The 27038-nt window shown below is 39.6% G+C and overlaps 1 protein-coding gene across 1 annotated transcript; it reads right to left on the bottom strand.

Moving 5' to 3' along the window:
* Positions 1-25236, bottom strand: LOC140197483 (uncharacterized). The gene is made up of 8 exons (XM_072257444.1): positions 25019-25236; positions 20382-20458; positions 17327-17409; positions 15054-15171; positions 14482-14618; positions 11014-11165; positions 6062-6179; positions 1-262 (listed from the first exon to the last, which is right to left on the bottom strand). Exons 1-8 carry the CDS (start codon positions 25234-25236, stop codon positions 20-22), a joined length of 1146 nt encoding a protein of 381 aa, XP_072113545.1. The 3' UTR covers positions 1-19.
* Positions 25237-27038: the final 1802 nt, after the last annotated feature.

Genomic DNA, 27038 nt, shown 5'->3' on the forward strand with positions numbered 1-27038 from the left:
ATTAAAATGGTTACAGTGTTTAGCTGACATATGGCCTGGTGTAGATTGCCTTTAATGCAAGTAATAATTTAATAACTGGTGTGCACAATGCTGTAATTACAGGCAGGCTATAATATTGAAGGTAAAATGAGATATCGTGGACTTTTATTAACCCAAATATTTTCAAAATCCCCCGTTTTGTTGGAGGAAGGCATCGGAATCGCCAGTAGCTAACAATGTCATGGTAGCAGTGAAGATCATGCCCTGATACTGCTAGGTCGGCCTGCAAATAGAAATAATTAATTTTCACCAAGTGCATAAATTAATTTTTCATTTTTGCAGAGAAATGCTTATGTTCATGAGGCTATTTATCCTTAACTTTTATTAATGTTTAATTTACATATGTAACCAAATAAATTACTCCAAGGTTCTTAACAAGAGCATAACTAAAAAATATTTTTGTCAACAGACTACAGGGAGCAAAGCAGGATGGTTGAACTGAAGCCTGGTCTTAAGGATTGTTGTCAGGGAGGACAGAGTCAAGATGGAAGGACCATAGAGAGCTTGGAAGTTTAGGGCTAAAGCAACTAATAGAGCTATATGAACACTAATAGTAAAACAAGATGGGACACAAAAAGTTAACCAGTAGAACTTTGCACTGTGAAGTCCAAGGGAAATAAGGCAGTGGACAAAATTTTCGATAGCAGATAAACTGAGATGGGCAAATGCAGGCAACATTAGAGGTAGAAATAGGCAGTTGTGGTGATTCATTAATTGGAAAATTTATCTCTGGTGCAAACAAATCAACTTACAAATGCAAACACAAGGAAATCTACAGCTGCTGGAATTTCAAGCAACACACATAAAAATTGCTGGTGAACGCAGTAGGCCAGGCAGCATCTAGAGGAAGAGGTAAATCGATGTTTCGGGCCGAGACCCTTACAAATGCTTTGGCTTTGTTATGCAGTTGCCAGGTTTGGAAATACAAGCTAAGGAACTTGGAAATACAAGTTAACATTGGTTAAATTCCAGTACCATGATTTATGATTTGTAAATCATAAGACCATTTACCATCTACATATCCATCTAAAAGGAAATTAAAGTCTGGTATTAGAACAGAAGGCAAATTCCAGTATTTAAGTTACAAGAAATACAGTAAAACATCAAAACTATTTACAACTACCCTGTATATCAATGCATCCACATTCCACTTTATATACCAACAGTGACTAGTTGAGAGATCATTCTGATTAGAAGATTTGGCCCGACATACTGTACAATCATTTAACAAATGCTCAACAAAATAGTGCAGTGAAAGTTGTCCTCTATAAACCTATATAAATTTACTTCACACTTTGATGGATTATGTTTGTGTGTGAATAATGAACTGCTTTTGGCAATCAGCATTATTTACTCTGTAGGCATCGTGGTGTAGATTAGAAACAAATTTATTTAGACCTAAAAATACTGAGAAGACATAATCTAGACATAGGAGTGCATTTAGTGATCTTGCTGCTGGAAGTTTATACTCTCTCTCTCAGCCACTCATCTTGGCAGCAGTATGCTGCCATTATTAAGAAGCACAGACACCACAAAATCTCAATAGGAGGTTACAATCAGTTTCTCAGCACAACTGGCACTGAAACACTCGTCTTTTTAAAAATAAAAAAGTGGATATGTTTACGTTGGAATGTGGACCAAAGTATAGCTGAAGCATTGATGAGGGGAAGTCAGTGCAGAGCCCTTTTGCAAAATACAGTGGACTCTAGTTAAATGAGCCATTGGTTAATCAGGGCAGCAACTTATTTGGGACAACTATTAAAGAACAAGTAGTAATCAAAATAGCCAGGATTCCCTTTGTTTATTTGGGACACAATGTCGCTAATTGGGACAGGAGACTGTTGCCAAATAGTTTCTAACCAGTGTCAGTTGTGTGTAGCTGGTAGACAATATACCGTGCTTAGAGGGAACGGTTTATAAATAGTATCAGCTGCTCATGTTCGTGTTCAAAAAGCAGTGATTTCTGTCAGTGATAGTTAGTGAGAAATAAGCAGTAAGACAATTCAGAACTATTTTGCTCACTGCCTTTTCAAGCATTCAGGCTTGGAGATGGATATAAATGGCACAGAGTGAAAATGAAACAACTTCACTGCTTCAAGTTAGGAACAATGAAGAATTTGAAGATAGACAATCATCTTGAATCTTACAATGAAAATGAAGATTTGGAGGATGCAATAATCAAAAGCATATGAAGGCAGTCCATTATCTGGATGCCTGCGCCAATTTGTTCATTTACAGTCAAAAGAACACAGCAGCGTACACTGGAGGAATTACTGTCGGAAACTATTAGTTCCTAAAACTATAGTACTGTATTATCAGTAGTGTTCTAATTGGCTCTATATTTCATGAAATATGTAATTTTTACTCAGTATGTCTTTTGTCTTTTCTGTATCTTTTTAACTATTTTTATGAAACTTTGGCTAGTTGGGGCAGTAGCTTAAAGGGATCAAAATGTACTGGACCCAATGTGTCCCAATTAACTGGAATCCACTATAAATTCACCTAGACCAAAAGGTTTTAGCAAGATTGGAGACAGGGTAAAAGAACAATTGGTTAGTACCAAACTTAGTGGACAGAAGCCATGCCATGGATTGTGGTCACATGACATTAGAAACAGTTATGTAAACCTTGCTGTGCTGCTCAATTGCCATTACAGCACAAACTGAAAATGCTGGAGTATTTGAGATGTTACAGAATTAACAATGATTGTAAGTCTCTGCCATAATATTTATATTTAAGAAATTCATCTAATTCTATTGAAATTATGATGCAATAGAACAAAATTAGAACTAAAGAACCAGGAGTGAGAATGCACATTAATTCATTTGATATGGTCGCTTTTTATGGGACCTTCTCATGGCCCTTTAGACAAAGGTGGTGGGCGCTATCATACAAAGCTGAATTTCTAATTTTAAACATAGTTCTTTTGCATCGAGTTGAACTGGTATTACATTTTATTTTACACACTGTGTGGGCCTTTATGTGTCCATATCTTTCTCTAAATGAAATATCTTTTCTTTAAATAAAAATCAATATTACTCATTCTCATCAACTATCACAGCCTTATAGCATCAACACTCACCTTCTTGCTCTGGCAGCTCTTTTATTAAATTTAATTTACTGCACATTCTAAAGTGATAAGGCTTTTCAACAATATACTGAATCCGAAAGCATCAGAAGAATTGCTGGGTACACTGATTACTCATATTTAAGCATTCCAGAATATGTTTTTTTTATTCTTTCCATGTACAAATTCCAAGAAAGTTGGGTAATTAACATTTAGAACCATAGAACACTACAGCACAGAAACAGGCCTTCTGGCCCTTCTTGGCTGTGCCGAACCATTTTTCTGCCTAGTCCCACTGACCTGCACCTGGACCATATCCCTCCATGTATCTGTCCAAATTTTTCATAACTGTTAAAAGTGAACCCGCATTTACCACTTCATCTGGCAGCTCATTTCACACTCTCACCACTCTCTGTGTGGAGAAGCCTCCCCCCCATGTTCCCTTTAAACTTTTCCCCCCTCACCCTTAACCCATGTCCTCTGTTTTTTTTCTCCCCTTGCCTCAGTGGAAAAAGCCTGCTTGCATTCACTCTATCTATACCCATCATAATTTTATATACCTCTATCAAATCTCCCCTCATTCTTCTACGGTCCAGGGAATAAAGTCCTAACCTATTCAAAATTTCTCTAACTCAGTTTCTCAAGTCCCGGCAACGTCTTTGTAAACCTTCTCTGCACTCTTTCAACCTTATGAATATCCTTCCTGTAATTTGGTGACCAAAACTGTACACAATACTCCAAATTCAGCCCCACCAATGCCTTATACAACCTTACCATAACATTCCAACTCTTATACTCAATACTTTTATTTATAAAGGCCAATGTACCAAAAGCTCTCTTTACGACCTTATCTAGCTCTGATACCACTTTTAGAGAATTTTGTATCTGTGTTCCAGATCCCTCTTCTACTGCACTCCTTAGTGCCTTACCATTTACCATGTATGTTCTACCTTGGTTTGTCCTTCCAAAGTGCAATACCTCACACTTGTCTGTATTAAACTCCATCTGCCATTTTTCCAGCTGGTCCAAGTCCCTCTGCAAGCTTTGAAAACCTTCCTCACTGTCCACTACACCTCCAATCTTTGTATCATCAGCAAATTTGCTGATCCAATTTACCACATTATCATCCAGATCATTGATATAGATGACAAATAACAACAGACCCAGCACTGATCCCTGTGGCACACCACTAGTCACAGGCCTCCACTCAGGGAAGCAATCCTCCACTACCACTCTCTGGCTTCTTCCATTGAGCCAATGTCTAATCCAATTTACTACCTCTCCATGTATACCTAGCGACTGAATCTTCCTAACTAACCTCCCATGCAGGACCTTGTCAAAGGCCTTACTGAAGTCCATGTAGACAACATCCACTGCCCTCCCTTCATCCACTTTCCTGGTAACCTCCTCGAAAAACTCAATAGATTGGTTAAACATGACCTACCATGCACAAAGCCATGTTGACTCTCCCTAATAAGTCCTTGTCTATCCAGATACTTGTAGATCCCATCTCTCAGTACTCCTTCCAATAATTTACCTACTACTGACGTCAAACTTATTGGTCTATAATTTCCCAGATTACGTTTAGAGCCTTTTTTAAATAACAGAACAACATGAGCTATCCTCCAATCCTCCGGCACCTCACCCATAGATACCAACATTTTAAATACATCTGCCAGGGCCCCTGCAATTTCAAAACTAGTATCCTTCAAGGTCCGAGGGAATACCCTGTCAGGTCCTGGGGATTTATCTACTCTGATTTGCCTCAAGATAGCAAGCACTTCCTCCTCCTCAATCTGTATAGGTTCCATGACCTCACTACTTGTTTGCATTATTTCCATTGACTCCATGCCAGTTTCCTTAGTAAATACAGATGCAAAAAAACCCATTTAAGATCTTCCCCATTTCTTTTGATTCCATTCATAGCCAACCACTCTAATCTTCAAGAGGACCAATGTTATCCCTTACTGTCCTTTTGCTCTTAATATACCTGTAGAAGCTCTTTGGGTTATCCTTCACCTTGATTGCCAAAGCAACCTCATGTCTTCTTTTAGCCCTCCTGATTTCTTTCTTAAGTTTTTTTTTTGCACTTTTTATACTCCTCAAGCACCTTATTTGCTCCTTGTTTCCTATACATGTCATACATCTCTCTCTTCTTTATCAGAGTTCCAATATCCCTTGAGAACCAAGGTTCCTTATTCTTATTCACTTTGCCTTTAATCCTGACAGGAGCATACAAACTCTGCACTCTCAAAATTTCTCCTCTGAAGGCCTTGTGCAAAGGAATTGCATTGTTGAGTGCTGAGGTGTAGAATTCAGTTCAGTTCTCTTCCCTTCTATGAAAACTTTGTCTATTTGAATCTCAACAAGTCATGTTGAGTCTGTGATCTAATAACTATGCAGATCAAAGTATCTTTGTGCCGGCTGGTGATGTAGTGGCATCTGTACCAGACTTTGAGAAGAGTGGTCCCAGGTTCAAATCCAGCCAGCTCCTTGCACACTTTCATTCAGTGCTGGGTTGAGCATTGAGCCAACAACTCCCTCAAAAAAGTAGATGAATGCCAAGGAAACGGCAAGGTTACCACCTGATGCACCATGAGACGTGGAGAAGAACAACACAAAGTCCATTTAAGGGGATTATCTTGCTCTGGATTTTATTATGCTCCTACATTTATCATAAAAAAATATAAATACCAACCACTTATGAAAAAGAATCTAGTGCTTTCCCAGCGTATGTGACAAATAAACTCTTCTCGGACTGCCAGCTGGGTACAGGAATTGATTATAACCGATGTTTTGATGACTAACTGTGCAAAGATGGCAGAGTTTGTCACTGAAATGCCAATTATAATCGATACCTGTATCTGGATGGCAGATGAGAAGAGCTTATTCACCAACTACTTATTTTTATGTTATAGTTATGTTAAAGTCTATAAAATGATAAATGTCCCTTACCAGTTCTTCTATTAATCTGTACACTGTTCCTTCAATTGCATGTTCAAGATTTTGAGCAGCAATTAGCAGCTTCAACATAAGCAAGGTCCATGAAGCAGCAACTACCAGCAGAGCCAACCTATACAAGAGTATGAAAAGTCACCAATAATGATTTCATTGACTCAATTAAAAAAACACTAAGACAAAACATTGCATATTAGAAAATATGAAACAGCTGAATGTGCTGTAAACTATCAGTAGGCCAGGCAGCATCTATAAAGGAAAACAGTTTGCATCTCAGGTCAATGACCTTGCAACTGAAATAGTCATTGATCCGAAATGCTAACTTTTCTTTTCTCCATAGATATTGCCTGATCTGCCATTAAAAGGAGAACGAAAGTTACCAGGTGATCATGGAATAGTAATAACAGTCACCATTTTTCTAACAAAAAGCATTCTTAACATTGTTGATGAATTCAACCTTCAAACTGGATCATATAACAAGCATCCTGCAATTTCTTTAAGCTTGTTTGAATCCATAAAGTGTTCAAGTTGTGCATTCTTCAGCTGGTAAACTCTTCAGTTTGGTGCTGCTGTGCCATATACTTGGTACCAAATTTTTGTTAAGCAATCAAATCAGAAATGTTTTTAAAAAAAAAAATCAGGATTAAACAAAAACATTGACACTGAAAATTGTCATGTTGTGCGCTGAAAATGGTTTATCTATTAAGTAAGGAACACACACAAAATACTGGAGGAACTCAGCAGGCCATGCAGCATCTATGGAAGAAAGTATGGTCGATGTTTTGGGCCAAGACCCTTCGACAGGACTGGAGAGAAAAAAAAAGAGTAGGTTTAAAAGGTAGGAGAGGGGACAGATAAACAAGGTGATAGGTGAAACCAGGAGGGAGATGGATGAAGTAAACATCTGGGAAGTTGATTGGTAAAAGAGATACAGGGCTAGAGAAGGGAGAGTCTGATAGGTGAGGATAGAAGGTCATGGAAGAAAGGGGGGAGGAGCACCAGAGGGAAGCAACGGGCAGATGGGGGGGGGGGGGAGAGGGAGGGTTGGGGACTGGTTAAGGAGAGAGCGGGGGGTGGGGTCCCCATTACTGGAAGTTTGAGAAATCAAGGATCATGCCATCAGATTGGAAGCTACCCAGATGCAATGCAAGGTGCTGTTTCTCCAACCTGAGTGTGGCCACATCATGACAGTAGAGGTGGTCATGGATTGACATATCAGAATGGGAATGGGAAGTGAAATTAAATTGGGTGGCCACTGGGAGATCCTGCTTCTTCTGACTTGAGAGTGTAGGTGCTCAGTGAAATGGTCTCCCAATGTCACTTTCATCTAACACCTTTGTTTCTCTCTCTCCTCCCTCCAGCTTTTAAATCTACTCATCTTTTTTTCCCTCCAGTTCTGCTGAAGGGTCTGGCCCAAAATGTCAACCACGCACCCCCCCCCCCCCCCAACAGATGCTGCCTGGCCTGCTGAGTTCCTCCAGCATTTTGTGTGGCTCAGATTTCTAGCATCTGTCAATTCTGTTGTTTATCTATTGACTAAGATGAAGATCTAACACAGCCCCTGCACACGGCATTCCCAGATTTGCATACTAGTGGATATTTTATATATCCAGGTTCCTTACATATTTTATATTTGTGTATTTTTATAAGGAATAATATTTTATACATACACAAGTTCCGACCTCCAGGTGTTCATTTGAACTGTACATCTATGCTTTATCACAACACACACTTTGAAAAAAAATCAATCATTGGCTACAAGGTGCCATAGGATACTGATATTGTAGAACACTAGATAAATCCAAGGTTTTCCATGACAGATATTTCCTGTGTTAAGTGTTTGGTGACATCTAGTGACAGTATAAATGATCCACAAGAATATTGTACAATTAAGTCTAGTCAGTGGAAGTTTCAAGATGTTTCATGAAAAAAATATTACAGATCTGTGATGTTTTATTTAATCAAGGCAATTGAGCAATCCAAAAATCCCAGATTTAATTGTTAAACAACTGTACTGATATACAGAATTGGATTAACATTGGAGTATGATAATTAGCATAGATCTTTAAAGCATATTTCAATTAAAGTATGTCAGATGTAGAAGGGGGAATAGACCTTTTCCACACCATGTGCAATTACAAGAACTGATGTTACTGAAAAACATCTAATTGGCTTCAATAGATCATACTTGAAGATTTGATTACATTTTAATTGTTTCAACAATATATATTTTCTCATTCATTCTTAGGATGTGGACATTGCTGGTATTGCCATCTTTTATTGTTCATTTTTAATTGCCGCAAGGCTAACTTCACTATTATGTCTAGAGTCACAAAACCAGAAGTAGGAACAAGCTCTGAAGATTTCCTGAATCACCTTCAATTAAATAGCAACATTTCTGAAACAGAGGACCAATATTCTTCACCACATTCTAGACGTGGTAATTAATGTTGCTAATTAATCCCTTCTCATTGCACAATATCCATGTGCGGGCATGTGGCCAAGTGGTTAAGGCATTCGACTAGCGATCTGAAGGTCGTGAGTTCGAGCCACAGCCGAGGCAGCATGTTGTGTCCTTGAGCAAGGCACTTAATCACACAGTGCTCTGCGATGACACTGGTGCCAAGCTGTATGGGTCCTAATGCCCTTCCCTTGGACAACATCGGTGTCATGGAGAGGGGAGACTTGCCAGTCTTCCATACAATCTTTCCCAGGCCTGCACCCTGGAGAGTGAAGACTTTCCAGGTGCAGATCCATGGTCTCGCAAGACTAATGGATGCCTTTTGCACAATATCCAAACTAAGATAGCCCACTCTAGTCAAATACAGGTCCAAAAATCCATCTTGTATATACTCCAGAAATTCCTCCTGCAACCATTGTTACTAATTTTTTCAGTATGAACTATCCAGATTAAAATCTCAAAATGCTGAGTTCAGAGGTTAAGGCAGACATTAGCCCTAATGAATAGATAGTCATTTTCACACTATCAACTTTATCCTTGGTTTCTGCTGCTTTTAATATTTACTTAGTTGTACAACTCAGATTTGGTACCAGGTTGTTGCAGCAAGACTTTTATATTCCAATCCCCCTTGAAGTAAGATCAACATTCGATTAGCCTTCTCTATTACTGGCTACACGTGTGTAAGCTTTCTATGCTCTAGGAGTTTCAAAACACTGTTGCAGTTTTCTACAGTTTTACTCCATTTAAATAACACCATTTTTATTTCTCCTTCCAAAATGAAGGACTTCACACATTGCCACATTATACTCTTTTCAATATTTTGCCTCCCTCATCCAGTCAATCAATATCTTTCTGTAAACTTGTATCCTCCTCACAACACACATCAAAGTTGCTGGTGAACGCAGCAGGCCAAGCAGCATCTCTAGGAAGAAGTGCAGTCGATGTTTCAGGCCGAGACCCTTCGTCAGGACTAACTGAAGGAAGAGTGAGTAAGGGATTTGAAAGTTGGAAGGGGAGGGGGAGGGGGAGATACAAAATGATAGGAGAAGACAGGAGGGGGAGGGATGGAGCCAAGAGCTGGACAGGTGATTGGCAAAAGGGATACGAGAGGATCATGGGACAGGAAGTCCGGGAAGAAAGACGGTGGGGGGGGACCCAGAGGATGGGCAAGAGATATATTCAGAGGGACAGAGGGAGAAAAAGGAGAGTGAGAGAAAGAATGTGTGCATAAAAATAAGTAACAGATGGGGTACGGGGGGAGGTGGGGCCTAGCGGAAGTTAGAGAAGTCGATGTTCATGCCATCAGGTTGGAGGCTACCCAGACGGAATATAAGGTGTTGTTCCTCCAACCTGAGTGTGGCTTCATCTTTACAGTAGAGGAGGCCGTGGATAGACATGTCAGAATGGGAATGGGATGTGGAATTAAAATGTGTGGCCACTGGGAGATCCTGCTTTCTCTGGCGGACAGAGTGTAGATGTTCAGCAAAGCGGTCTCCCAGTCTGCATCGGGTCTCACCAATATATAAAAGGCCACATAGGGAGCACCGGACGCAGTATATCACCCCAGTCGACTCACAGGTGAAGTGTTGCCTCACCTGGAAGGACTGTTTGGGGCCTTGAATGGTGGTAAGGGAGGAAGTGTAAGGGCACGTGTAGCACTTGTTCTGCTTACACGGATAAGTGCCAGGAGGGAGATCAGTGGGGAGGGATGGGGGGGACGAATGGACAAGGGAGTTGTGTAGGGAACGATCCCTGTGGAATGCCGGGGGGGGGGGGGGAGGGAAAGATGTGCTTAGTGGTGGGATCCCGTTGGAGGTGGCGGAAGTTACGGAGAATAATATGTTGGACCCAGAGGCTGGTGGGGTGGTAGGTGAGGACCAGGGGAACCCTATTCCTAGTGGGGTGGCGGGAAGATGGAGTGAGAGCAGATGTAAGTGAAATGGGGGAGATGCGTTTAAGAGCAGAGTTGATAGTGGAGGAAGGGAAGCTCCTTTCTTTAAAAAATGAAGACATCTCCCTCGTCCTAGAATGAAAAGCCTCATCCTGAAAGCAGATGCGGCGGAGACGGAGGAATTGCGAGAAGGGGATGGCGTTTTTGCAAGAGACAGGGTGAGAAGAGGAATAGTCCAGATAGCTGTGATATTTTGCATTTAAATATCCTCCTCACAAGTTGCCTTTCCACCCATTTTTAATGTCATCTGCAAATTTGTCTACAATACACTCATTTCCCTCCTCCAGTTAACTTGTACAAGCTGCAAACCTCTGACACATTGCTATTCAGAAAACTACTTGAAAAAAAAATTCCCTATGCACTGCTATTGCCTGGTCATCAGTTTAAAAGCTTAAGAAAAGTGACACAGTGTGATAGGTTGCTGAAGCACACACATTACAGGCATAGTAAGCCAAATCAACTGCCCCTACCTGTTTTGGTTCTATAGCTTAGACTCTTGGCTTGAAGAAAGAAGATTGTTAGCAATGAGAAGCTTACCAGATTTTTGTTCTCTTTGGAGTAAGTCTGCTTTTCTGAATCATGTTATCTACGAGGTAGTAAAGCAGTATCATTATCCCAGCAACGTACAGCATTACATACAGAATGAAGGTCACATGAAAAGGTGCTTCAAATTGCCATTGAATCTTATCCTGTAGTTTAACAAGTCATAAAGCAAGACAGGATATCAGATGCCTGGGCTTCAGCTATTTACAACCTCTAAACATGATACAGTTGAGATCCAAATTACAAATTAATGCACAAGGTGACAAGAATAGAAATGTGTTATTATTCTTTTGGATAGTAAAAAAACAGATTTTTAAAATAAAGGACAGAAATAGAAATATTCCAAATCAAAAGCTTATGCATCTTTGTACAGGAATCACATTCTTACATGGAGTGAGTAGACCCTTTCTCCTGACTTTAGAATTCCTAGCCTACCTAGACCTTTCTTCTCGCCATTTATCCTCCGAATACATTTCTCAGAGTGGGATCAGGTGACCCAAAGTTTAAATGTGCAGGAACAGAGAGACTGTTCATATCTGGAACAGAGGGCTGTATATTTATAATGGTACTTCAATATATGTGGAGAAGTGGAAGAGTGAAATAGGACCTTAGTAGGTTGTAATTTAAAGTAACTAAAAGGCAAATTATGGCTGAAGCTTCTGCATTCTGTTGGTATTCAGGGACACTACCTCTATCCTGGTCCAACTACAGTTACTGGTTAACCATATTATGGTAGTCAAGAAGTAAAGGAGAGTAAAGGTGTCATGATACATATCACCACCAATGGCAAGGGATGAGATCTTTGAACTGAATGTAGGGTAAGCAAATTAAACACAAGAACCTAAACGATATTTCCTGTATCATTTGCCAGTCAGAGTACAAGTAAAAGGATAAATTGGATTAATGCATGGCTCGATGAATGGTTTAAGTGGAGAGATGCAAGTTCCTGAGACCTTGTTACTTGTTCTGATGGAGTTGAAAACAGTAGGGGGTGATATTGGGGATATTAAACAAGAAATTAGACATACATGAAATAAAGATTAACAGTACTTTGCAAATACTTTAATCTACATATAGATACAGCTAACCATTAGTAATGATGCTTGCTGGAGGAATTCCTGAAGTGAACACAGGATGGTTTTCTGGATCAATATATTGAAGAATCAACAACAGTGTGGATCACCCAAGATTGTGCATTGTGCAATGAAATGATTGATAAGCAAGCATATCATGTGTGGCCTTTGGGGAGGCCATTTAATGAAGATGTACATTGACACCATTGATTCTGAAACTCAGATCTTCAAGCCAAATAAAGGAAATTGTCATGGATAGGTGATAGTTGTTTAAAATAGATTGTGGACCATTATTTATGGGGATTAACAGTTAGTTAGCAATGACAAACATCTAAGAAAAGCACAGATTAAAAAAAACAACCAGTGATCATTCCTTCCTGGGCAGGGGGTAGGGGGCTACGGTAGGAAACTTTGTCACATGGTGTGAGCAGAATTATCTGCAGCTTAATGTGCAAAAGACTAAGGAGCTGGTGGTAGACCTGAGGAGAGCTAAGGTACCGGTGACCCCTGTTTCCATCCAGGGGGTCAGTGTGGACATGGTGGAGGATTACAAATACCTGGGGATATGAATTGACAATAAACTGGACTGGTCAAAGAACACTGAGGCTGTCTACAAGAAGGGTCAGAGCCGTCTCTATTTCCTGAGGAGACTGAGGTCCTTTAACATCTGCCGGACGATGCTGAGGATGTTCTACGAGTCTGTGGTGGCCAGTGCGATCATGTTTGCAGTTGTGTGCTGGGGCAGCAGGCTGAGGGTAGCAGACACCAACAGAATCAACAAACTCATTCGTAAGGCCGGTAATGTTGTGGGGATGGAACTGGACTCTCTGATGGTGGTGTCTGAAAAGAGGATGCTGTCCAAGTTGCATGCCATCTTGGAAAATGTCTCCCATCCACTACATAATGTACTGGTTGGGCACAGGAGTACATTCAGCCAGAGACTCATTCCACCGAGATGCAACACAGAGTGTCACAGGAAGTCATTCCTGCCTGTGGCCATCAAACTTTACAACTCCTCCCTTGGAGGGTCAGACACCCTCAGCCAATAGGCTGGTCCTGGACTTATTTCCTGGCATAATTTACATATTACTATTAACTATTTATGGTTTTATTACTATTTAATTATTTATGGTGCAACTGTAACGAAAACCAATTTCCCCCGGGATCAATAAAGTATGACTATGACTATGACTAAGAAGATAACAACAGGAATGTGGTTCAACTGTGGGTAATAGGTGAAAGAAAGAATATTATTAAATCCAAGTAGGAAATATACAAATTGGCCCAAAAATGCCAAAGTACTCATAAAACTCAAAAGTAGTTGATTAAGAAGGTGAAAGCAGAGTATGAAAGCAAGCCTGCAGAGAACATAAAACTAATTTAAGAAGTGCTATAGACCCAGTTGTAAAGAGAAAAAATCTATTCAAACGTAGACCCCTTACAGTAAGGGACAGGAGAATATATAATGGAGAACAAAAATGACCAGACCAGTTAGACAAATACTTTGGTTTTGTCTTCAAAGGAGAACACAGATACTGTAATCAGACTCTGCCTGATTGACTGGATGTAATAATCATTTACTGACAACTGAAAAAGAGAAAAAGCTACTTGAATCTTATTCAATTTTAAATAGTGCACTGCCCTTGTTTGATCCCTAGCATTCTGTAAAATATATAATTTTGTCAGCTGCCTATAGTGCAAAAAGTTGTACAGCAACACTTAAGATATTGACTTTACAAGAGCAGTTAGGAATGGTCCATAAATGCCGGTCTTGCCAGTGATAGGCACATCCTGTAGTCTATTGATAAGCGTAAGCCATCTAAGATTGAGAAGAGGAGAAATGTACTCTCTGCAGAGACTGTTGATCTATTAGAATTCTAGAATAACAGAATTAGAATAATAGAATTGGAATAACAAAAACCGGTTAAAGCCAAATAATTAAATATAATCAAGGAGTTAAATATTGTTCTTAGGACTAGAGGATGAAAGGACATACAGAAAATTACTGAATTTGGATAATCTGCCATAATCATATTTAATGGTGAAGCAGGCTTTGAGGGTTAAAAGGCCTACTCTGGTCCTATTTTCTATATTAAAAAAAACATATTCTATTAGAACTTCTATGTTGATTTGAAAGAGTGTACAGGCCCTTTGTTTAATATCTCAGCATGTACCTGGCATCAAGCTTAATAAAAAATAACTGATTCAGAGCCAAGAGGGATATACCATTTACTGGTTAATACAGAAGCCTTACATAATCAATGACATTAGATAATGAATTGTCTACTTGCACTTTATAAATGAAGCTAGAGCTGTTGGTAAAGGAAGCACTTTGGGAGAAAACTCACCCAAAATGACTCCAATGAGATCCATTCCTTTCATTACTCACCAATAACTTCCAGAAATCTTTGTGCCACCTTACTAGTGATTGGTTGAGGACTAGTTCAGAGGTGCTTGAAACAGGATGATTCCTGTGAAATGTTCTCACTCTCCCACTATACAAATTTAAATTCAAAAGTAATGGGCCTGAAAACAGAAATTCACTCATTAGCACTGCCATCATGATGACAATTTATTCCATCGAAAGTAATTTACAAGATTGCTGAAAGTAGAAAGAATTATAGGGAAGTTAGATCCTCTGAGGATCAGAGATTAAAATAAGATCAAAGAAAATGCAAATAAACAAAATGATATAAATGCCTATGAACCCTTGAGTTCTTTTCAGAAATCACATATAATGAGGTTTTGGAAATTGAATAGGTACTTATAATATAATCTGACAAAATGGAGAGAAAAAGTGATGTTGAAGTGAATGTAAAACATTGAATCTAATGTGCATGTCCATCAACCCTGAGAGAAGAGATAGGATAGTAGTTTGCAGAGAAGATGTTTATCAAAACCTCCTATATAGGTAAAATCAGAGAAACTATGGATATATAAAATAACAAACCAAAAACATACCATGCAGGTATTCAAACATGATGAAAACAGCAGTACTCAGCAGGAAGGATGTTATTGCAAGACCAATTACTTCTCCTTTAGTAAGTCTCATATTGTCCATTTCTGGCCATAAACTAATCTGGAATTACAAAAAAAACTTACTAAATGCCATGGATAGGAATAAGAATTTTCATGAAGTTTATTATGACAATTTTTCAATTGTTTTTGACTATTTTGTCAGTATTCAACACGATGAGCATCTCTGCTTAGGAGTGAATATACTTTTTCATTTCTTCATTTCAGATTAAAGCACAGCAGAGGTAAGAACTGATTGAAATTCATTCTACTTTCTAATAACATCCTAACATCAACACCATGATGCCAATTTAGGCCTCCAATGCTTCACAAATTAAATTCAGCATTTTATTAGGCTGCAAATTGGTAAATGGGACATCTGCCAAAGTGCAGACCAGTCACAGGCAGAACTATCTTCTGCCTGCCAAAACAATAACTTAAGTTCCAACTACAGTCCTATCATAGTGAACAACCTTTTTTGTTAAAGGAACATGCACAAAAAAAGTCATGAATCAACCAGAGTCCTAGCAATGGACTTTGTTATGTTAATGCATACATGTTTATGATGCAGATACCTCTCCAGCCCCTTGTTCAGATAATATACTTGAACAATCTGCTTTATTACCCCCATCAACCTGGACCTAAAACATCAGTGCCAACAGAAACATTAATATACCTTCAATCCTGGAGCACCCAAGGACTCCATAAAGCCAGCTCTTCCCATATGAAACCTCAGACAATATGTCAACACCCAGGTGATGCAAAGCGTCCACAGTTTATGGGCTGCCCTGAAGTTCACCATAATTGGCACCTGTCTATAAATTCTGTTTATCTACTGAGAACCAGGACAGATTTGATGTGAATGACCAAGAGATCAAGGAGGCAATTAACTACACATGTATAGTGTTCTTGGATTGGAGGCTCCATCTTATGCCAGTTTTTTTATTAAAAAAGGGCTTTATAGGCATCTACAGGAGGTGGTCAGAATCAGAATCAGGTTTATTATCACCAGCGTGTGACGTGAAATTTGTTAACTCCAACAAAAAAAACCTGTACTCTAAGAATAGATGGTGACAGAGATGCAGGAGATACAACAACACATCGACAGTGATGACATATCTCAACTCTTCAATACTCTATTTAAAAAATTCTGTTACCCAAACACCCAAGGTCCATCCCACTAAAACAGGGTAAAAATGTCAGAAACAGGCAATGCCAACAGGAAAGAACACTTTGCTAGTCCCAACTGGCTCATTCACTATGGACATTCAAACCCACCACATATTCTCCATGCCATAACAGGTTGATCTGAGGGCCTTTCACTTCCCCTGAGGCTAGCCAGTCCCCTTCCACAACTGACAAGGAATCTTAGGTATGAAAAGTTAAATCTGTCTCTCTTTCCACACTGTCTTAAGCCTTGACCATTAAATGAATGTACACTTAACATTTTTGATAAGTAAGCTTGGTAAAAGGGTTTCAAAAAAAATGGAATATGCATTTTGAATAGTCAAGTAGTTTTAGAAACAAAGGTTCATTAAAAAATACTACCAAGGCAACTTGTACACAGTGTCATTAAAAAATGATTTGGAATAACTCCTGGAAGCTGCTAGTCTACAAACAGCTTAATGGTCAAATCAAAGTGAATAATGAGAAAAATATTAACTAGCAAAGCAAAAGACCAATAGTTACAACGTGGTTCAAAGGTTGCTTTTTTTTAATGTACAGATTTATAGATGTATTGTTAACTAATGTGCTTTTTACATGGGTAATTTTTTGAGTTCATGATTCTGCAGTCCAAAGCAGACTACACCGCACTATCTGATAATACATTGCATCAGTGAACAGTTAATACCTGAGAGCAAATTCAAGGCCATGAATTAGCTAAGTATCCAAAAGGCAAATAAACAATCAATTTGTTTATTCGTACATCTGAAATTTATATTTAAAGGTTTGGATCCCTTTTATACTGTGAATACAAATACATATTTATTTTATTCAGTAATAGGACACTTCAGATCTACAAGTAGATGGAATTACAAAGCCGAGGTTAGAATCAAATTGGTCATTATATTAAACGACAGTGCAGGTTTGAAGGGCTTACTTATTCTCCAAACTACTATGAGTATACGTCATTCAAAGATCTCCATTTGGAAGCTGCCATTACATTCAGATGGCATTTGCAAATAGGATTCAGTGTTTATTACGAAGTAAATACTTACTCCACCACCTATAGGAATCTTGTCCACTGACGATTTTGCCTTTAGATGCTTTTCCTGCAAGAGCTTTTGTTTCTGTTGAAGACCTGGTTCATTAAATAAAATTAAGAAGCCTTCAACTTTACTTCAGGTTGCAGTTGTGGAAACACTTACTCATGCTTTTGATAATTTGATAGTTTAAAAATATTAATTGCAGGAAAAGCAATGCAAAAGGAAAGCAAAATTAGATAAACAATTAAATCAAAGATTTACCACTTGTTAAATTAATAAGCATCAAAAACTCAACTGGAACTCAAGCTAGCTATCGTTCCTGCAGATGAACAGTTGAGCTCTGCCTGTGATTGGTTTGCACATTGGCAGATGTCCCAATTTCCAATTTACAGTAACCGATGCTTTTCAATTTAAGGTGCAAATAAAGATGAGTAGACATCACTTTTGAGAAGTTTATAGAGCATGTCTGATGTTTTATGCCATTATATTTGTTTTATCAATCATGATAAACATTTCAAGCAACCCAAAAAATGCTGGAGGAACTCAGCAAGTCGGGCAGTACCTATGGAGGGAAAATAAATAGCCAATATTTTGGATTGAGACCCTTCATTAGTACTGGAAAGCTAAAATAAAAAAGGTGATGGGGAGGGGGAACTAGAAGGTGAGACCAGGTAAGGTGGAAGGTGGGTGGGTGTGGGGGCAGGGGATGAGGTAAGAAGCTATAGTGGAAGAGGTAAAGGGCAGAAGAAGAAAGAATCTAATAGGAGGGGACAGTGGACCATGGAAGAAGGGGAACCACAGGGAGGTGATGGGCAGGTGAAAAGAGAAGGGGTGAGAAGGTAACTAGAATGAGAAATAAAAAAGAGAGGAGAGAGGTGGGAGAAATTACTGTAAGTTAGAGAAATCAAAGTTCATGCATCAGACAGAATATGGAGCAACACCTCATATCCGTTAACAGGCCATCAATCACACACACCACTTTATCCTGGCTATTGTCAGGATGAAGCTATGCTCATTCAGGGAAGTGGCAGAAAGTAACTTACTGCTTATCCGTTCATGTCTGAATGCTGTCATAATTTGTTACATTCAGACATGGATTGCTTCAGATGCTGAAGAGTTTGCAATGGGTTGAACATTAAGCAGTCATCAGCAAACATCCTGAATTCTGACTAGATCTTGGAAGGAAGGTGAAGTGGCTGAAGATCATTGGGCCTAATACAGTGTCCAGAGAAATTCCTACAGTGATGTCCTGGGGTTATTTTGCTTTGTGCAAGATATGACTCTCAATACTGGAGTGCTTTCCCCTTGATGCCCATTGATTACAATTTTAGCAGGGCTCTTTGATACTGTATGTCAAGGGCAGTCACTTTCACCTCACCTCTGAAATTTAGGTCAGATTAAAAGTATGAAGCAAGGATGTGGTCAGGTCAGGGGCTACGTATATTTAGCAAAACCAAACTAGAGCATCAGAGAGCAATTTACTGGCAAGTAAATGCTGTTTGATAGTACCATCAATGACACTTTCAATCACTTTATCAATGAATGATTGATGATTGGGTTGTAATTAGCAGGACTGGATTTGTCCTGAGTGAAAACAGGTCAAATGTGGTCAATTTTCTATATTGTCAGGTCTGTGCCAGTATTGAAATTGGAATAGCTTGATGAGAGGTGCATTAGCTGTATAACTTAGGTCTTGGGATGTTGTTTGGTACCTCAGTCTGTGATGTCCAGCTCTCAGGTAATTTGCTATTTTATAGGGTGCATTAAATTGGTTGGAGACTGGTTTCTGAGTTGGTGAAATCAAAGGAAGCCAAATGGATCACCTATTTGGCTTTTGTCACTGAACAAAATTACAGATGTTTTTTGAGCACTCAAATGCTGGGCCCACCTGTCAATGATTGAAATGTTTTGAAGACTAATCTTGGTATTACACTGGTAACATGTTTAACACTTGGAGTTAGACCTGGAATTCGAGCACTAAAAGAATCAGCGCTAAAAACAGTCGTTATAGCATTATATATAGAGACGTTATTGACAGGGTTGAGGTGCAATTGACCGGTACAAAAATCAGCAATGAACTTCACCACTCAGTGTGGAGTGGCAATCTGGACAGATGGTGTTGGGTGGGCGAGAACAAGCAGTGTCAAGGTCAAGTGGGTATATTCAATAATTGTTGAAGGCAAAGTCTGGCAGCCTTCCAAAGTCACTCTTTGAGATGTACATTGAAGTCCTGCATCCGGAATACATGTTGTATCTTTGCTACTTTAAGTGCTTGCTTCAACTGTCATTCAACATGCAGGAACATGGAATCATTGGCTCAGGGAGGGTGGAAGGTGGTTACCAGGAAGAAGTTTCCTTGTCCATATTTGATCTGAAGCCACAATACGACTCCTTCCTTTGGAATACTGCTATGCTGTAATCTCTGGTGGATCTTCCTGGCAGAGGGGCAGGATTTACCCAGGAGTTGAAATATTCCTATTCACAGAATCATAACCTGGACGCTATGTTATGGTATCATCTGACCAACTTGTGGGACAGCTCTCCCAGTTTTGGTACCTGTTCCCAGATATTTGCGAGAAGAGCTTTGCAGATCTAACCAAAGTGGGTACAACTTTGCCACTCCCAAAATTGTACCCAAGTCATGCCAGGTAGTCTGCCCAGTTTTATTGTTTGAGATTAACAGCAAATAGTACAACTAGGCAGCTTGCTCGGCCATTTCAGAGCCCATTTGAGAATCAAATAGAGGGTTAGGTCCAGAATTGCACAACGACTATTCAGGGTGAGGATAGGTTTCCTTTTCTCGTGTATAATAGTAAGCCAGATGGCTTTTTGCAATAATCTGTTACTTCTTCTAGTGTCTTTATTAAAGCAATACTCAAAATGCCATTTTCCAAACCTCCTAAGCTGTAAACTTCAAGCGGGCCAAACCTGTAAGTAATCAGGCACCAAATGCTGGACCCATGGAAGGTCAGAATGAGCATTTGAGGTTGAGGCCAGAGGATTCAAGCTTTCCACTTTAATGGCATTCAATTTAAAAATAGCTTTTTTTGTCAAACTACCAACTCACCTGGAGTCATTCTAAGCATTGCAAGATTTGGGCTGACTGGTTTTTCTGATTTTTTGTGGCTCTTTTCAATACTGGACCTGTACAATACAAAAAATATTTTCTTTAAAAACACAATGCATAAAAACTTATTTACACTTAGTGCTCTGAAATATGCCTATTCTAATTTTAAATCTTTGTTTTCTGAAAAGTACTTGAACACTTTATACGCTTTCCTCTTGAAAGACATAATGAGACTCTGATCCATTTTTCACAAGACAAGGGAGCAGAAGTAGGCCATTTGGCCCATCAAGTCTGCTCCACCACCCCACAAGCTAAACTATTCTCCCATCTAGTTCCAATTTCCGGGTTTTTCCCCATGTCTCTTGATACCCTGACTAATTAGATACCTATCAATTTCCTCCTTAAACACCCTCAATGATCGGTCCTCCACACCTGTATGTGGCAACGAATTCCATAAATCCACGACCCTCTGGCTAAAAAATTTCTCCTCATCTGTTTTAAATGGGTACCCTCTGTGGCCTCTTGTCCGGACTCACCCACCAAGGGAAACAGCCTTTCCACATCTACTCTGTCCAACCCTTTCAACATTCGAAATGTTTCTATGAGATCCCCTGTCATTCTTCTATGCTCTAATGAATACAGTCCAAGAGCCGACAAACGCTCCTCATATGTTAGCTCCTGCATTCCAGGAATCATCCTCGTAAATCTTCTCTTGACTCTCTCCAACATTAGAACATCCCTTCTAAGATAGGGGGCCCAAAACTGCACACAGTATTCCAAATGAGGTCTCACCAGTGTCCCATAGAGCCTCATCAACACCTCCTTAATCTTATACACTATTCTTCTTGAAATGAATGCCAACATAGCATTCGATTTCCTTACTGCCGATCCAACCTGGTGGTTAACCTTTAGGGTATCCTGCACGAGGACCCCCAAGTCCCTTTGCACTTCTGATTTTTGAATTTTCTCCCCATCTAAATAATAATCTGCCTGATTATTTCTTCTTCCAAAATGTCCAACCGTACATTTTGCAACGTTGTATATCATCTGCCATTTCTTTGAACACTCTCCTAAACTGACCAAGTCTCTCTGCAACTTTTCCGTTTCTTCAACACTTCCTGCTCCTCCACCTATCTTGGTGTCATCCGCAAACTTAGCCACAAAACCATTTAATCCATAATCTAAATCATCGATGTACATTGTAAAAAGAAGCAGCCCCAACACCGATCCTTGCGGAACACCACTAGTAACCAGCAACCAATCAGAATAGGATCCCTTTATTCCCACCCTTTGCTTTCTGCCTATCAGCCAATGCTCCACCCATTCCAATATCTTTCCTGTAATTCCATGGGCTCTCATCTTATTAAGCAGCCTCTTATGCGGCACCTTATCGAATGCCTTTTGAAAATCCAAATACACAACATCCACAGCCTCTCCCTTATCAATCTTATTTGAGATTACCTCAAAAAATTCCAATAGGTTGGTGAGACAGGATCTTCCTTTCATGAAACCATGCCGGCTTGTCATGCACCTCGAGGTATTTCATAACCTCGTCCTTGAAGATCGACTCCAATAACTTTCCAACTACCAATGTCAGACTAATAGGTCTGTAATTTTCTTTTTGCTGCCTCCTTCCTTTCTTAAACAGCGGAACTACATTTGTGACCCTTTGCCACCATCATATTAAAATTACTTTACTTTATTGTCACCAAACAATCGATACTTGAGCATACAATCATCACAGCGATATTTGATTCTGTGCTTCGTGCTCCCTGGAGTACAAATCAATAGTAAATACTGTATTAAAAATTTTAATTATAAATCATAAGTAGAAAATAGAAAAGGGAAAGTAAGGTAGGGCAAAAAAACCGAGAGGCAGGTCCGGATATTTGGAGGGTACGGCCCAGATCTGGGGCAGGATCCGTTCAGCAGTCTTATCACAGTCGGAAAGAAGCTGTTCCCATATCTGGCTGTACGAGTCTTCATGCTCCTGAGCCTTCTCCTGGAGGGAAGAGGGATGAAAAGTGTGTTGACTGGGTGGGTTGTGTCCTTGATTATCCTGGCAGCGCTGCTCCGACAGCGTGCGGTGTAAAGTGAGTCCAAGGACGGAAGATTGGTTTGTGTGATGTGCTGGGCTGTGTTCACGATCTTCTGCAGCTTCTTCTTGTCTTGGACAGGACAACTTCCATACTAGGTTGTGATGCACCCTAGAAGAATGCTTTCTACGGTGCATCTCTAAAAATTAGTGAGGTTTTTAGGGGACAGGCCAAATTTCTTTAGTTTTCTCAGGAAGTAAAGGCGCTGGTGGGGCTTCTTGGCAGTGGACTCTGCTTGGTTGAACCAAGTCAGGTCATTTGTGATATTGACCCTGAGGAATTTAAAGCTTTTGACCTGTTCCACTTGCGCACCACTGATGTAAATTGGATCATGCAGTCCACTACTCCTTCTGAAGTCAACAACCAATTCCTTCATCTTACTGACGTTGAGGGATAGGTTATTGTCTTCGCACCATGCCACCAGGTTCTTAATTTCCTCTCTGTACTCAAACTCATCATTACCCAAGACACAGACTACAATTGTGGCCGTATATATTAAGAACTTATATATTGAGTTCGATTAAATTATCTACAATTCTTGAAGTGACCATGAAAGAAATGTACCCTAACTAGTTATTCTTCAATGTGAGTTCAGTGACATCACAATTGGACCCAATCTTTTAAAATTATTTCTCTCTCATAGGCTTGTCATGCACCTCGAGGTATTTCATAACCTCGTCCTTGAGGATCCTTGAGGTAATGTAACAACGGACAAGTTTTCCCAATCACACAAACCAACTTCAAGAAATATTTTGAATATTGGAACTTTGCACTCTGTGCATGTTATAACGTTAGTTTTTCCATTAAATTAAGTCACTTCTTGGCAAGAAAAATGCCTCATAGAGCCAACAATGAGGGTAAATGAAAGTAGCACAGCACACAGTGGATTTGGAAGGAAGGATTGGCTAGAGGGGAGAGATGAGTTGTGGTGGAAAGCAGAGGAAATAAGGAAAGCAAAATCACAATGTCAGCCACCCACTTAAAAAGTGGAATTCAAGAAATAAAGCATGTTTTTCTCCCTATAGAATTGCTGACAAGTGGAAACAAAATATTATATGTTACCCACAATAAATCACTAAATTAATGACTTTAATGAGTAGCATGCTCCTGAAGTATAACCTAGGCAACCATTACAATCATTTATAATAAAATAATTAAATTGACAATCAGATAATGCAAGTTATCTGTACATTAGTAACCAAATTAACAATAGAATAACTGAATGGTTACAACACAGTGGGCTCTTCAGAACATTGTATCTATCAGAACTTTCTAGTTCCACTTCCTGGCCCTTTCTCCATGGCATTGCAAATTTTTTGCCATTAATTTATCCAGTTTATTTTTGAAGCTAGAATGAACCTTGCTTCTATTATATCTACAGGCCGCAGTTCCAGGTTTTAAACCACCATTCAGTACATTTCTTCCCTCCCTCATGTTATTTTTAATTCTTCTCCCATTTATCTGTACTCATGATCTCCAGTCTTTGAGTCCTCCACTAAATAAACCGCCTGCCACTAGCAAATCTCAGATCAGATCAGCCTTCTCCTCCCTAAAGTAAACAGCCCCAGCCTTTGCTCTATACTTGTAAATGTCCCAGGAAATATTATTAAAAATCTTTTCTGCTCCCTTCCCATCACTTTCATAATTCCTCCTTCCTAAAATGGAGGGACCACAATCGAACACAATTCTCCAGCTGAAACATGATCAAGCACGTTTTAATTTCTCTGCTTTTATGCTCGCATGCATAGATACCTTCAGGTTCATCCGCTCCTGCACACATTTAGGATAGGATCTATTATTCTAGATTACCTCTCCTAATTCTTTTGCCAAAATACATCACCTCACATTTCCCAACATTAAATTTTAACTGCCATACATCTGGCCATTCCACCACCCTGTTTACTTCCTCTCCATTATTACTGTGCCGCAATACTGAAAAATGTGTCATCTGCTAACTTAGAAATTATGAATTGCATTAATATAGTCCTCCACCCCAAAGAAAATGACAGTACTCACACTAACTTCTGGGGGATGTTTCAGTCCATCTTCTTGCAGTCCAGAAAAAAAAAACACTCACTACGACCCTCTTTTGTGTTACCCATCCAACATCACATCTATTCCATCTGTGTCCCTTTTATGTCACGTGCTTCAACTTTGCTGATAAGCTTGTAATGTGGCATCTTATCAAAAACCTTTAGGAAGTCTACATACGCATCAACTGGATTACCCTCCAGTCAAACAATTTTATTGAATTGGATAAACAGGACTTGCCCCTTGGCATGAGTCCTGAAGGTACCACCTGACTAACCATCTTATTTGAGGATCTGACAGCTTAATGGAATTCCCAAAAGCTTGTTGAGTCTGGGCTTCCAAAATTATATTTCACAAAATTTCGTGGGAAAGAACATTAGTTAAGTAGAAATCTTAAGTCGATTCAGAAAGAGTTTCATGAAGTACTAACTGGTTTAAGCATAGTGAAGATGAATATTCATTGGAAGAGTGATATTGAAGCATTCTTCTATCTCAGACCTTAGTACTTACATCAGATGATCAAGTGTGTTTGAAATTAAAGGTGTTACCAATCGATGCCGTGGAGTAAGAGAGATTTTTCCTTTCTCATTAGGAGATCCATTGATCTTCCTTCTATTTGCAAAGAGCTGCTGAGATTGTATTTTTATTCCAGTATGGAGATTCTTGTATCCACGGCATGGAGTGACATCCGCTTCTTGAAATCTGTTTGATCCAGGTGTTGGAGCCATTATTCTAGAAAAACAAAAATATTTACGACAGATTATGTAATTACAGTAACTATGCAATGTGGTTACTATTCAGTGGCAGCAACAAAAAGTAACATTAATATTTTTAACATACATAGTCTTCTGCAGGTGACAAGATAGGATAACAATTTTATTAAAAGACATTTCCAATTGTTCCTGTGAATTTAATTGTTGATTGAATACTGCATTGCACTTTGAGAATTGCACTAATCTCATTTGCTTGCATTTGGTCCCCATCCCTATAAATCTTCTCTATTCATGTACCTGTCTAAATGCCTTTTAAGCATTGTAACTGCACGCACCTATGCAGCTTCCTCTGGCAACTCATTCACAGACTGACAACCCTCACCATGGGAAAAATAAATTGCTCTTCACATGTCTTCTAAAATTTTCTCCTCTCTTAAATCCGTATCCTCTTATTTTAAGCTCCCCCACCTAGAGAAAAAGACAGTGTTTATCCATCTTATTTGCAGCCATCATGATTTTATAAATCTCTATAAGGTCACCCTGCAGCTTCCTACACTCCAGGGAAATAACTCCCAGACTACTTAGCTTCTTATAACTCAAGAACGCCTCCCTCCCCACCAAATTCCAGTAATATCCTTGAAATTTCTGCACCTTTTCCAGCTCAGTGATTCCTACCTACAGCTGGGCAACCAGAACCGCACACAATGCTCCAAATATGATTCAGCAACAACCTGTAGAGGTGCAGCTAGGCATTCGAACTCTTGTACACAATTGGCATGCTTGCCTTTATTGTCACTCCGTCTGCCTGTAGCAGCGAGCTCTGTATCTGTATCCCTTGAGCAATAAACTCCTCTGCTGGAGGAAATCAATAAGTCAAGGGGTACAGATACATAGTTGCCTGACACATGTGGATGGAGTGGCGATAAAGACAAGCACACCAAATGCCTTAATCAAAATTAGAGGTGTGATGTATCAGTTTACAGGAGCGATACAAGATGTTTGGTTGACTGGTGCTGCAACATCAATATCTTGCTCAATGTTAGTAAAACTAAAGAGCTGATTGTGTTGATTTCAGGAAGTGTTTGTGTGTGTGTGTGTGTGTGTGTGTGTGTGTGTGTGTGTGTGTGTGTGTGTGTGTGTGTGTGTGTGTGTGTGGGGCGGTGAACACATACCAGTCTATAGAGAGGGAAAATAGCATGGAGAAATCAGCAGCTTTATATCACTGGGTGCTTACACATCAGATGACCCATCCCAGACACAGCATACAGATGCAGTCGTAAGGAAGGTGCACACTTGAGTCACCCTCAGCCCGAAATCCCACACCATCAGGTTCAGGAACTGCTACTTCTCTTCAATTTATACAACCCTGAGATTCATTTTCTTGCAGGCATACACAGTAAGTCCAAGAAACAATATAATCAATGAGAAAAAAAAATTATACCCAACAGCACAGACAAACAGTGCAAATACAAATGAAAAAGAATAAATAGTAATAAATAAGTTATAAATATTGAGAACATGAGATGAAGTGTCCTTAAAAGTAGGTTGAGGGAAGACAGCGATGGGGCAAGTGAAGGTAACCCTTCTGGTTCAAGAGCCTGATGGTTGAGGGGTAACAACTGTTCCTGAACTTGGAGGTGTGGGCTCTGAGGCTTCTGTATCTTATTCCTGATTGTAGCAGCGAGAAGAGAGCACGACTTGAGTGGTGAGTTCCCTGATGATGGATGCTGCTTTCCTGTGACAGCACTCTGGGCGGATGTGCTCAATAGTGAGGACATACCCATGATGAAGGCCATAAGACAAAGGAGCAGAAGTCG

Source organism: Mobula birostris, chromosome 5 (assembly GCF_030028105.1).
Source record: "Mobula birostris isolate sMobBir1 chromosome 5, sMobBir1.hap1, whole genome shotgun sequence".
In the NCBI taxonomy this organism is placed as follows: domain Eukaryota; kingdom Metazoa; phylum Chordata; class Chondrichthyes; order Myliobatiformes; family Myliobatidae; genus Mobula; species Mobula birostris.

What these genes read in the sequence shown, in the direction of transcription:
- LOC140197483 (XM_072257444.1), bottom strand. Translation starts at nt 25,236, where the DNA reads ATGGCTCCAACACCTGGATCAAACAGATTTCAAGAAGCGGATGTCACT. An exon ending in AATGCTTAGAATGACTCCAG is followed by an intron (nt 17,410 to 20,381) that starts GTGAGTTGGTAG and finishes TTAATGAACCAG; the next exon opens with GTCTTCAACAGAAACAAAAG. An exon ending in CATGTTTGAATACCTGCATG is followed by an intron (nt 14,619 to 15,053) that starts GTATGTTTTTGG and finishes TTCTGTTTTCAG; the next exon opens with GCCCATTACTTTTGAATTTA.